This window comes from Ochotona curzoniae, unplaced genomic scaffold (genome assembly GCF_017591425.1).
Source record: "Ochotona curzoniae isolate NIBS_2020 unplaced genomic scaffold, NIBS_Ocur_1.0 scaffold_1852, whole genome shotgun sequence".
Classification (NCBI taxonomy): Eukaryota; Metazoa; Chordata; class Mammalia; order Lagomorpha; family Ochotonidae; genus Ochotona; species Ochotona curzoniae.
Window position 1 is genome coordinate 47,652,838 of NW_024467087.1, and position 14,190 is coordinate 47,667,027.

Below are 14,190 nucleotides of genomic sequence, written 5' to 3' on the forward strand. Positions count from 1 at the left end.
CATATATCACATATCATGTGTAATATATAAGATATGATATATTTATATTTGCTACATATATTACATATTATAATCACATGATTATTATATATGATATAAAATGATATAATATCTAATATCTAATATAAAACATATAATATATAATATTATATATATCCTAAAACTTTCACTGAAACAAATTTCCTTCCTGTTGAAAGGTATATTTTTTATCCAACTAGAACAATATGTGTCCAACAGTAAGTTCGTTTTTCACTAACTTGAATTTAGAAGACAACTGCTCATAGTTATATATTCCTCACAATATGAGGATACTTTAAAAAGATTGTGAAAATTTTGAATTGAAAGGTACATTCATTTTGGTGTGAGAATTTTAAAATGAATGCATTGTAATTTTTTTCAGAGTATGCATTTTCCATTAACATTTTGAAGTTCTCTCAGGCATCCCTTCTAAAATCTGTTCTCCTTTCTAAAATGGAACTCCTTTCAAATATTCAAGGTAGACAGCAATAAGAAGTATGACATCTGCAATAGGAAAAAAAATCAGATTGTTACAATGTGTTTCAGCTCTTAACCATTTTAGAAACATTTTTGCTTAAGATTTGACTAAATAACAGGAGTGCACAACAGTTTAAGTTTTAAGAACTCAAGTGGCTGGCACAGTGGCTGGACAGGTGAATCCTTTGGTTCATGTCTCAAGTACTCCACATCCAACACTCTTTTTATGACCTGGGAAAGCAGTGGAGGATGGCTCAAGTACTTGGGTGCTGCACTCATGTGGGAGCCCCAGAAGAAGTTCCTGGCTCCTGATTCCTGATTTTGAACCAGCTCAGCTCTAGTCATCGTGGCCACATGGGAACTGAACCAGTTGGTGGAATATCTTTCTCTGCTTCTCCTTTTTCTCTGTAAATTTGTGTTTTTAATAAAAGTAAATCTTTTAAAAAATCTCAATTAAGCATACCTTGTCAAGAAACCATAGTAACATGATGTTCTTACCTAAACCATGCCTATGAGTTGACATAGGAGGCATCACAGTCCAGATTTTGCCAACTGGATTAAAACATTCCACAGTATTCAATGTTTTTAAACCATCTCTTCCTCCCACAACATAAAGTTTATTGTCAATAACCGCAACTCCAAACTGAAATCTACGGCCACTCATAGTGCCAATATGCAGCCAGCTGTTGGTTCTGAGATCATATTTTTCAATTGTAGTGGTACCTGTTAAAGTGATTTTGAACAATGATAAAACAACTTGCATTACAATTTTGAATTGGAACCGTTCCCATTATATTTGAGCATCATTTCCTTACAGTGTAATATCAGTGGTTGAAAATTAGATTAAGCACACTGAGGATTCTGCATCCTGGCAATATTTTACCACTTCTTGATCCAAGAGGTAGAGTCAGAACAAAGTAGGTTATGCAGTATTCTTTATAATTTATGTAATCATAATCCCTTCTTTGTCTATAAACCAGAAATGCTAACACAAAAGTGTTCAACAGAAGCTCTCATGACAAAATACGTACGCTAAATTTTACTATGAAGTATTTACTTGTTCATGTAGTTCCAATCACTCATGACCATTTAGCATTTTAACTTATGTTCTTTCATTGTGTTTGCTTGAGAGGTATGTGTGCATGTATTTAAAAGACAAATGAGTAAAGATTTAAGGCTAAAACTTGTTTTATTGGGCTCGTAGCATTTATTTACATAATCTTCCATGATGATAATGCAAAGGATCTTAGGTAAGAGTATAAAACTTTGAGGTATTACTTTTTGTGTGTACTAACAATATTTTACTTCAGACTCAATTACCAAAACATCAAGTTTAAAACTGCCAAAATAAACTGTTACAGGCAATTCTTTCAGTTATTCATCATAGCTGTTTCTATAGAGGAAGGTTCCTACCTGATAAGCAAGGTGTGAAATGATAGAATTACTGTTCACACCATACTATACGTAAAATGACCTGTGACTGATTTGGGAGTTTAATACTAGTTTTGCAAATTCAAACACAGAAATGTACAAAAACACATCCCCATTTTCCCTTTACTGGGAAAATTATGGACATAATGCATTGCTTATGACAAAAATACATATCATAGGAAGCATATGTGTTGCCAATTGAAATTCTGTGATATGGGGCTGTATCAAGTCAAAATTTAAGAAGATTTAAGTATGTATCAGATCTGTGCTGCTTCTGAAAGTTTGTCTCAGGATAGTAGAACCAGTATTTTGTTTCCTTGCTCTAATTTTATATCATGACCAGAGGAGAGTTCATGACAATTGTTTGTCTCAAGATTTTTTTTAAAGATTTATTTATTTATTGGAAAGTCAGATATACAGAGAGGAGGAGAGACAGAGAGGAAGATCTTCCGTCCAATGATTCACTCCCCAAGTGAGCGCAATGGCCGGTGCTGCGCTGATCCAAAGCTGGGAACCAGGAACTTCTTCCGAGTCTCCCACATGGGTGCAGGGTCCCAAGGCTTTGTGCTGACCTGGACTGCTTTCCCAGGCCACAGGCAGGGAGCTGGATGGGAAGTGGAGCTGCCGGGATTAGAACCGGCATCCATATGGGATGCTGGTGTATTCAAGGTGAGGACTTTAGCTGCTAGGCCATCGCGCCGGGCCCTGTCTCAAGATTTTGAATTTTCACATTCAAATTTTCAGAATGCACAGAAACATACTTATTCCTCTTCTACTGCTGCATATTTCACTGATAATGTGGATTTGGCTTAATTCCAATTTATGAATCAGGTCCTGTTCTGTTGATGGTATTTGCTACTGAGAGGCTAAATCAGATCATCTATCTTTTCTGTATTAAATACCTTCAGACAAAACCATCAAGACATGAACGTTTACAAACTCATATCTCAGGGCCTGGCATGATGGCCTAGCGGCTAAAGTCCTCGCCTTGAACGCACCAGTATTCCATATGGATGCCGGTTCTAATCCCGGCAGCTCCACTTCCCATCCAGTTCCCTGCCTGTGGCCTGGGAAAGCAGTCCAGGACAGCCCAAAGCTTTAGAACCCTGCACCCTGTGGAAGACCCGGAAGAATTTCCTGGCTTTGGATCGGCATAGCATCGGCCATTGCGCTCACTTGGGGAGTGAATAATCAGATGGAAGATCTTCCTCTCTGTCTCTCCTCCTCTCTTTATATCTGCCTTTCCAATAAAAATAAATAAATCTTTAAAAAAAAAAAACAAACTCTTATCTCTATTCATTCTGTTTGCATCCACATATATCTCTGAACATGTGCCTGTCACTCCAATTCTGTCTTCATACTGCTGCTATTGATTTTAATTTTCACTTCTCTTTGTTAGTGGGTTTCACCAAAGAACCAATTTATATCAGTAAATGAAAGTTACACCAAACTCATTATAAGAATTATAGAAATAATAATGGTGAAATAATTAGTCAGGAAATTACACCAAGTTATACTAATCAGCCATATTTAGATTTATACTGCAAGATATAGAAATCTGCTTCATGCCAGATTAATTTTCTCATCATTATAGTAATATGGGGGGGAATTATCATGCATTTCTTCGTTTGCCACCACAGGCATTTATGACTATAAAATCTTGATTTTTGATTTTTTTCAGGGCCCTGTGCCCACCCCCACCAAAACTTCAACTAATGCAAATGCAAATCCTTAGGCTGGTTTACTATCACAGCTCTATGACTGGTGGCAAAACCTGAAGCAGATATTTGCATTTCTATGCTTTTATTTTTATCAAGAAATTTAAGAACAACACAGAAGTTGGACATCCACATGGAGTAGCATGTGAAGTTTTGACACATGTACACACTGCTAATGTCCAAGTGGGATAACTATAACTATCCCTTCAAACATTTAGCATGTGTTTTGCTAAAAACATTCATAATCCTATCTTCTGGTTTTCTGCTGGCTTTTCTTCAGAAATATTTGGTGCATTAGTGTTATGGTCCTTAATCAACTGTTTTAGAAGTTTTGTTTTTTAATACTGATTTTTAGCTTTGATGTTTTGCACATATTGTGCATCAATTCAGTTCTAAACTCTTAATACCCACTTATCATCTGTTCAACACAGAACAAAAGCCACCGAACTGCTGAATTGCTGTGGCAGTAAGTGCAGAGTTGTGCACACAATAGTTTTGAACATATTTATTTATAAATGCTTCAAATTAGCTTTTACATCCTTGCCTGATATACTGCCTTTCAAAAATAATTGTTTTTAATAGTTTCTAGTTTATATGTGCGAAACATTCAAGATTTATCATTTGACCACTTTTAAATTTTGACTTTGATCATACTTAGATGCTTCTGATGATTATTTTTTGATACATTGTAGGAGTTATAGCTTACTCCAGCCATTTGTGTGACATCTATTTTTAACATCAGGAGCTGACTTTATTGTATGAGTCAGAGAGGAAACTAAAGTCTGAGGAAGTACTGTATTTTCTAGACATCAAAATACAAAAGTTCAAAAAGAATCTTAAAAAATGAAACAATACACATAAGAAAAGGCATGCATGTGGGAATTTTTAGCTGTGGTTTTGTGAAAGACTATGAAGTGGTCTACTTTTTCAATGTAATACTGTTTTTGCAAACATTATCCTCTTTGTTTTGCTCAATATTTTTCTTATTCCTGTTTACTTTAATATGTTATTCATTAGTCTTTTTAATCCTAAGTGTATTTTGGTTTTGCAAATGATTGGAAGATCATTAAAGAGGAGGAAATTAATTTTGTCACTATTTTAATTTCCTTTTTATTAGTGGCATTAAGGAAAAAGCAGCATATGGGGCTTGGGTGATAGTTCAATTAAATAATCCTCCAACTGCACATGCCAGCATCTCATCTGGGAGCCAGTTTCATCCAGGCTGCTCCACTTCCCATCCAGCTCCCTGCTTGTGTCTTAGGAAAGCAGTCCAGGACAGCCCAAAAACTTGGGCCCTTGCATTCACGTGGGAGACCTGGATGAAGCTCCTGGCTCCTGGTTTCAGATCAGCTCATCTCTGGTCATTGTGACCATTTGAAGAGTGAACCATTGGATGGAAGATCTTTATGTCAGTCCTTCTCTCTATAAATCTGCCTTTCCAATAAAAAAAATAAATAAATCTTAAAAACAAATCTACCAAATGTCAAGTGTCACCTAGTTTGTTATAGCACCAGAAAATAGAATGAGATAAGATGTATGATTAATTAATATAATTCCTATATATTCTTTAAATTCCATTTATACATGTTAAAGGAAATAGGTCTCCATTAGTATAAAACTTTGATTTTCATATGATTTTTCTGTAAGGCATCTAATGAAATTTCTGTGTATGATTAATCTATGCATTTACTGTCTTTTAAATATTTTATTTCATAATAGTTCTAAATTTATAAAATAAAAATTATGTAATAGTACCATGTTCTACACACTCTTCTTCTCCCATTAAATTTCATATCAGTCTATTTGTAGTAATTATAGTAACTAATAAATCACACCCAATTATACTTACATTTAAATTCAAAGTCCTTGAACTTGTACATTTATCTTTATGTCAGCTTTGCTTTCTATACGACAAACTCCTAATTGTAAAATTCTTTCCTCCTTGTTTTAGAAACAATTTAAGAAATCAAATGTAATGAGATAGAACTATAGAAAAAAAAAAAGATCCTAAGAAGAGTTCAGTTCAGAGATGATGGCTTAAAAGACCATTCTCTATTCCATTTGATTCATTCTTAGTTTAAGAATGCAATTATATCCCAAATTTGCATTGGTGATCTTGTTAGCAACACTTTAAGAATTACTGTGACTGGTATTTAAATATCAAGTAGGAAACTAATAGCAAGTTACAGACCATTCTTCTGCTTCAGTCAAAAACACATTTGGACCGCCTCATTTCTTTCCTTTTATGAAAAAACTCTAAATTAAATAGCCCTTGAAAAGAGTTAATATTGCAGAGCAAATGTTGAGATTTAAAATTGCTTCCTTTAAAAATAAGGACCTATTAAGTGTTTCTGCAGCACAAATTAAAGGATTATGTCCCATAAAATGAAAAAAAAATACTGAGGTCAGAAAATGTCATAGAGCATACTATTTATGGAAATTAAAAATGCACTCATTTAACATGGTTTTAATACAACTCTATCAATTAAGAAAGAGTTCAAGATATCTTTCCTATTTTGCATAAAGATACTTTCTAAATGAAGTAGTTTGTTTTTTACCTTTCAGAGCACCCATGCCTCCCACAGCATAAAGGGCCCCCACAGTTGATTTTCTAGGTTTTGTCCGAGGGCTTTGCATCATAGGTCTCCGCTCAGGTAAGAGATGATATTTCATTGCTTCCATCAGTAGTTTCTGACACTCTAGATCACCACTAAACATGGAACTGTTTTCGAGATCTGCCAACAACTGAAAAGGAATGATGAAAAGCAAGTGAGTCAAGAGATCACCATTAAAAAGAACGTACTGTTGTTTATATAAGTCTGGAGAAAATTGGACCTAACTGAAATATGCAAGTTTGATTATTTAAGATTTTACATTAGAATTTGTATTTTTCACTTATTTTATTGAAATGAGCAAAAGCCTGCATGTTACTAATGATGTGTTCATTTGCCACACTGCTCATCATACAAAGATGTACATATGTAATTTGAAGTAATGTAAAAGCATCCACAAAAATGTTATGGAAAACAATCACATAGAACAACTGTGTCTGCACGCAGCAAGCACCTTCCAGCATACTATATGTAGCTGCTGCAAGCTGGCACCTTTGAGGAGGTATGTTGGGGGTAGTGGCTGTAGTCATGCAAACATACATATTTAAAACAATATCACCGATGTGGAACTGCATCTTTATTGTGAAATCATTTTTGTGCAATATTATATAATACATCTTTAAAACATTGGATTAATGCATATGTACTTGTAACTAGCTAACATAGCAGCAAAAGTGCTCTCTTACTATCATTATCTGGCAGACAACAGCATTGTAACTGAAATGATCAAATCTAGGAAAAGCATTTTTCCTGGGATGAGTTGAAGTCAAGAATATGTTTAGGAATGTTTTTGAGAGCCAGACTGCTTCCCTTGAAATGTTGGGTCCACTTTATGATTGGCCCTTGAGAAGAATAGCAAGCAGCTGATTGGGATGTAAGTGCTAATTTCACTTGCTTAAAATGGCTCCAAACTTCCCTGTTGTGCACTGGTTACTCTTATTCCATCTTTGTTCCCACTCCACCTGTCATCTCAATTAAATCACTATTTTGACTTGCCTGATGAACTTAAACTAAGGTAAGTCATTACCTTAATGCATAGGCTTTTAGAAACATATTTTAAAGTTAAGCTATGTAACATTTTCTAAAATATTTACTACCGATTCATCCCCACTCTCCTCATTGATTTCATTTCTGAAATACTGGCTTAAGGTACATTTGTTCTGAAAAGATTACACTTGCTAAATACAGCAATTGTCATGAAAAGCTCACACAATTCACATTCCAAGCAGAAGGGAAACTCCATATGAGATGCTAACATACCACTGGTTTGGTAATTGGGCTGGAAATTCCTTTTGTTACAGTAAAAGAGAGGATCCAATATGGCTGAGTAGGGGAGACATGCTGATTTTGATCATAGGATGATAACAGAAGAAAAGCAGAGGACGTGTATTCTCAGGAAAGAGTTGGACAGAAGTTTGTAGTGGAAATACTAAAGAAGAGAGGTGCCATGGAACTGTCTGGACACTACCAACACACAGCAATGAGTGGGGACACCAGTGACTCCTGCCAGTGGCTGAATAAAAAGCCTTCTTGGAGTGAGGTGAGCTGGGTCAGTGGAAGCCTGTGTCACTGGAGGTGATGTCTGAAGGATAGTTGCAATGGCAGACTTCAGTGACCTTGAGTCCAGCCTGAACTGGGGTGGCCACCTAATCCTGGGGAGAGAGACAACATTGCTTTTTTTCCCATCTCTTCTGCTCAAGATGCCTGGAGACCATATGGAGGAAGTTCAGTGCAATGTTGATAATGTGAGTAGAAGCGACTGTAGCTTGCACAAGACGTTCAACTAGATTTTATCAGAGCGACGAATCCACAGTCCTCACAGTGTCTGAGTCTATACTGAAAGGTAGGCTTGTAAAGCACTCCCCTCCTCTCACCTGTCACGGGCACCTGGACTCAAACTACCAAGATGGACCAGTAATAGGCAGCTGGCTTTGGGAAAGCCCGGCTCTCCGCAGATGGGATAGACTCAGAAGGTTCTGAGTGATAATGTCCTGCTCACAATGACTGTGAGAGCCCTACGTGCTTTGACTATGGGAATTCTGTGACAGCACAACAGGCCATAATGTATAGCTGGGTCTCTGCACAAATGCTTTGTCTGGTTTCAGAGGCTAAGCGTCCACCTAGTTTCTGCAATGGGTCATTGCAAAGGATTCCAAGGTGTCACTGAGAATCACGCAGATCATTTGTGTGGCTCATGTGCCTGGGAGGGTGGACTCTGTAGCCACTTTGGGCTAACTTCTGGCATCGATCTCTTTGGCACAGAGGAGGTTTGATTGTGATCAAGCAACTGATGTGATTTATCCCCCCATCCTGAAACCAGAGAACTAACACACCCTACTTGGATGTCACCCTCATCTTTCCCCATGGTCAAAATTTGCTCAGCATTCCCTGGCCACACCCAGCACATTTTTCTAGATATTCACTGTAAAAACAAACACTACACTGAACCACAGAGGTATATATTCTTTTTTTAAAAACAGAGGTATATTTAAAAATAAAAGCCACTAGAGGATAAAATCAACAATTGTTTGCATAAATGCCTAAAGATAAACAGAAATACAAGAAACATGAACAAGGAAGACAAAATATGACCCCCCCAGAGGAACACATCAACTCTTTAATATTTGAAGTGAAGATAAATAGGCTGACAAAATGGCTAAAAATGAATGGAAAAAAGATCACAGGATTACTAAAAGCACACAGAAACAAATTGAGATAATATAAAAATTTACATATATTATGATATTGAACAAAAATAAAAATATATTTGAAATGAAGAATTAAATATGCCAAATACAAAACATAATGGCAAATCTCAAAAAAAACAAACTTGATGAGGCAGAAGAAACAGTGTCTGAACTAGAAGAATAATTTTTGTAAATATCCTACTCAGACAAAAAAAAGGAAGACAATTAGAAAAACTAAAAATTGTGTGCTGATATTTATAGGATAGGATGAAATGACCTATTTTAGGAATCCCCAAATGTATGGAATGAGAAAATGGGCTAGAAGATCCATTCAACCAAAAAATAGCAGATAGCATCCCTAATTTTGAGAAAGATAGTGAAATCCCAATACAGAAAACACATAGAACAAAGGGACATAATCAGAAACGATCTTCACAACACATAAGTCAGATTTTCCAAAGCATAAAGAAGACTCTAAAATATATATAAGATTACCTTCAAAAGATCTCCAATTAGACTGACAGTTGATGTCTCACCAGAAACCCTATAGGCTAGGAGAAAATGGAGAGGCATAGTCCCAGTGCTAAAAGAAAAATTGGTCAACCCAGAATACTGTACCAAGCAAAGCTCTCCCAAATTAGGATGAAGTAAAGGCCTTCCAAAACAAATGGAAATTGGAAGAACTTCTCACTACTCATTCAGCTTCACAAATGATACTCAAGGGTGTACTAGACACAGAAACAGAGAAAGACAGTCATCACATTAACAACTTTAAGGCAGAAAATTTCCTAATAAGAACAAAGGAAAAACAAAGCACACAACAGGAATATTTATGAAAAATTGCAGGACCCAATCAATTTCTCCTATTAAAAGATACAGATTTAGTGGGTTAACAAACAAGACCCCTATATTTGTTGCCTACAAGAGACACAACTCACTGAAAAAGATATGTACAAACTGGAAATGGAATGATAGGGAAAGATATCCCATGCTAATTGCGAACAAAAATGAGCAAGTATAGCCATCCTCACATAAGACAAAACAGACTTTAATACAAAAACTTTTAAAAGATACAAAGAATGGCATTATGTAATGATTAGGGAATCAATTAAACAGTAAAATATGACTATAGCAAATATGTATATATACTTAATATCAGGGGGTCTACTTTAGAATGTTTTTAAGATCTGCCAGTAATGCATGGTATTCATTCTTAAGTATATAATTCTAGGGAATTTAATTAACTGCTAAAAGTTAGAAAAATACATTATATGTTGAAAATCATAAGCAAATCAGTAATCTATTTTAAGAATTAACATTTAATTAGCATTCTAACTAAAAATGAAACTATGATCCAGTGTGTCCAAAGTCTTTCTGTTTAAACTACATGAGACTTGAAAATTTAGTACAGACTAAATAAATCTGGAATACATATGTTCAACATATTTATATGCATACGTAACTATATAGTGTAAATTAGATCTATTACTCATTAATTTACTAGAGGAAAACTACAGCAAAACTACAGCAAAATTACAACAAAACTACAACAAAAACTACAACAAAACTACACAGCACTTATAAACCTCAGATCCTAAATTTTAACTTGAGGTGAGTTAAACTTGTATCTTATCCCCGATAGTTATTGAAAATCATCGTTGTCATAATTCAACAGTTTAGAATGCAGCAGGAGGCTGCCATTACAGTGCTACTCTGGTGCATCTGAAAAGTATAACATGATTTCAATGACAGCAGACAATTACTCATGGTAGCAGGTGTTATCCAGGATATCACTCCTTCATAGGGTTTCCTTAGGAAGGCTCAAGTACTTATTAACACCTGGCCCAGAAAATGGGCTCGGAAGAAAAAGAGTTGGCTTAGTCCTTTTGCCTGTTTGTGAAAAGTACTTTGATGAAAGAGCAAGCCTTAGGGATCATCTGCAATTATTTTCTAATCCACATTTCCTGTTTCTCCATTACTAAGGCCTCTAATTTAAGGTTGGACAGATCCCTCTGCTAAGCAACCACTGAACATTTCAATGACCAGAAATACTCTCTGATTAACTAAGCGAATAAGGAATGGATTAATGCCTTGTGGTGGTTTAAAACTCTAATTCTATTACCTGGGTACATTTCCATACCTGTGGTGGAAGTAATGGCAGTCGGATATGGGAAAGCAGCATTGCCAGGTCTCCTTGCCTAGTCTGAGCATCATGTCCTACCCATTGCATTAGAGCATGGAAGATGGTTTCCTCATCGGGCACATTAATGTCATCACTACACAGAAGTTTCAAAATTTCAGTGGCTGGAAGTAGAAGGAATTCCTGGTTCTTTATTACCTCAATGAAGTGTTCCTAGGAAAGGAAGGAAATGCAGTCCAAGTTTATACTTTAGAACCTTCTTAACAAAGTAAGTATATTAAAACATTTCACTGAAACATCAGAAAATGGCAGAAAGACATAGTTATCTATTTATAGTATGTGTTATTGCACACAGGAGAACGGGAAGCCTTCTGAAGTTGAAGGATTAAATACTTCCACTGGGAATTCTTTCTCTGGCGTAAGGAAAACACTTAACTCTTTCATAGGCCACGTGAGCAGAATGTTTTACCCCATACGGTGCTTTTTCTTCTCAGCTGCTATGTGGGACAACAGCGAGGCAACCAGAGCTGACCATACTGTTGGTATTTAGCCAAACCCCTAAAAGAACATACGGAATTTTAGAAGTGGTTTCTATCTTGGAGGCCTGGGTGAATTACTTCTGGCCATGCATTTAAAGAGACATCAGACTGAATTTTTCGAGAGGAGTGAAAGAGATTGCTGAATAACTCTTAGGGAAAACACTCATCTATTGACAAAGGGAAACAGATCCTTTTAAAATGGATCACAATTTACAAATTCAGTACAGAAAAGGGATTTCTATGGGGTGTTTCTGAATTTACATTTTATACATTTCAATTCTCTCTTTCATCGTTGTATTTCATTTTTTCAAGCATCAAATTGCAAAAAGCAGTAATTTTTTCTTAAATTCCACATATTTTCCAGTATATAATTTTATATACTCTTATTTGACAACATAATGATCATTTCTGTAAGTTTTCACAGTGAATATCTCCTACATGCACAAAATATACTTCAGAGATGGAGATAATTATGTTTACTACACAATGTTGTATAATAATCAGATATTCTTGGGGAGCCATTTAAGACAGCCTCTGATTTATTGAGGCCTCTGGAAAAATCAAATCACTCCTTCTGTTCTGCTCTTGACTTAGTCATTGCAGAATTGAGTTAGGCTAATAGTGAAATTATCCACATAGCAATCACCAGAGCTGATACACATATCAGTAATTAAACTCTAATGTCCTGAGGTCCAAACTAACTTGCCTATTTAGACAAACAATCCTTCTGGAATTAAGATAAACAACTGAGATAAAACTGCTGCTCTTATTGTAGCAGAAGTCTATGGTTGATAATCCTCTGATATATAATGCTAATACCATTACTATGTCTACTACTATCATGTACTTGCACAGCATGTCACACTTTACCAAATTATTTCAAATTAAGTCAGCAGCACTGTAGACTTGTGAAAAGTACAACTGCTCCACGAAAAAGTAGATGAAAAGAGCTGTTTGACATTATTATGCAATTTAGTGGCAAAGTCTTTACTTAGAAGTCTGTGACACTTAGTTCAATTGTTGCAATTGGTTTTCACAATAAATGTTTTCCTGATAGGGTTAATATACAACTTACAATTAGCTATCACTGCAATTACATACAGATTCTGAAACTGCACTAATATTTTGGAAAACTTATATTTCATTCTCTTTTGCGTGTATTTACCAATGAAAGGTAGAGAAATCTCAATGCATATGTCTTAAAGATCACTGGGGATAATATCGTTTTTCATACTTAAGTATGCATTTTAGAAGGTTAAGAAGTTATTAAAATTACCTATATCATGCCCATACTCAGATGCAACTGGAAACTACATTTTCTGACACATTTTTTATGACATTAGAATTACTATCTGATGAGACAGCAATGAAAATTATTGGACAATAGATGAGAATGAATAAAAAGTATCTGTATATGGCCATCCAGCATATAGTACTGTAGAGAAACATTTAAACATTAGCCTTACTTTGATTTTGGCATTTTTTTGGCCTCTAATGTGAATATAAACACTTTCCTATACACCTTTCCACGAACCTTCTTTTGTGTCCTTTCCTCACTGTTCGTTTTCCAAATCTACATCTAAATTGTTTCAAAATTCAGTAAACAAGGAGAACATCCTGGTGGAAGGTTTCATCCAAGCAGATAGCTATTTAATGATTGATGTGACTGGGTTATGCAGTGTCCTGACATTTGGTCAACCATTATTCTGAGTGTTTCTGGGAGGGTGCTTCTCGGTGAGGTTCACTAAGATTAGGGAGGGCAATCTGCTTTACTCAAACTGCAATATGATTATAATCAAATGCACAAATTGTTTGACACTTTGAGCGCACTTCCAAAACCTAACAGAAAAAGGGATTAAAGGTTAAGCTTCCTTTAGTGCTAAAGCTTTTTAAATCCATGCATAATTTTTAGCCTTACAGATTATGATCAACGCTATGAAGGGCCTTTGTCTTCTTAGACATTAGTGTTATTCACACTTTTAGACTGCCATTACAGCATTGCGACAGTGTCATTATAGCAAGACTTTTACCTATTTTACTGTATTCACAATAGATACTAAAATAACCAAGGAAGGAGGATTAAGGAAGACCATAGCCCTGTATTTTATACACATCCTGTTTTAACACTCAGTTTGGGTCACATAATAGGAAAGGGAAGACGAGTTCATTTTGAGCAACACAAATAATTCAACCTGTTTATCAGAATGCATTTTGTGTGCAAGAGTAAGATACCAGACAGGAAACTGTTAATACTTAGTTCAAGAATTTAAGTAATTTAACAGGAAATTTTCATGTTTGGCTTTTGTGGTAGAACTAACCTTTGAACTACAGAACGGCTGTTCCTTCAGATTATGTGGCATCTGTATTTAGGACACAGGGCTATAAATAGCATAATTAAGTGACATATTTTAAGATGTTAACCATTATGATGTGATTCTTTGCATAATGGTATTGTTTTAAGAATATCCTTGAAACTTCAAATTTCAAACAATGACCCAGAGTGGGCAGAGGGAAAAAGATTTATAAGAACTTTTTACAGAATTCAATTTTAGAAATTTGAAGCATTAT

General features: G+C 35.4%; 1 protein-coding gene across 1 annotated transcript in view; it reads right to left on the reverse strand.

Moving 5' to 3' along the window:
* The window catches only part of KLHL4 (kelch like family member 4), an 84,895-nt gene that overhangs the window by 17,473 nt on the left and 53,232 nt on the right, over positions 1-14,190 (reverse strand). The window contains exons 5-7 of the mRNA XM_040999580.1: positions 11,084-11,296; positions 6,203-6,389; positions 994-1,218 (exon numbers count right to left, since the gene is read on the reverse strand). Of these exons, the coding sequence (XP_040855514.1) occupies positions 994-1,218; positions 6,203-6,389; positions 11,084-11,296 (625 nt within the window). The remainder of the gene's footprint in view (positions 1-993; positions 1,219-6,202; positions 6,390-11,083; positions 11,297-14,190) is intronic.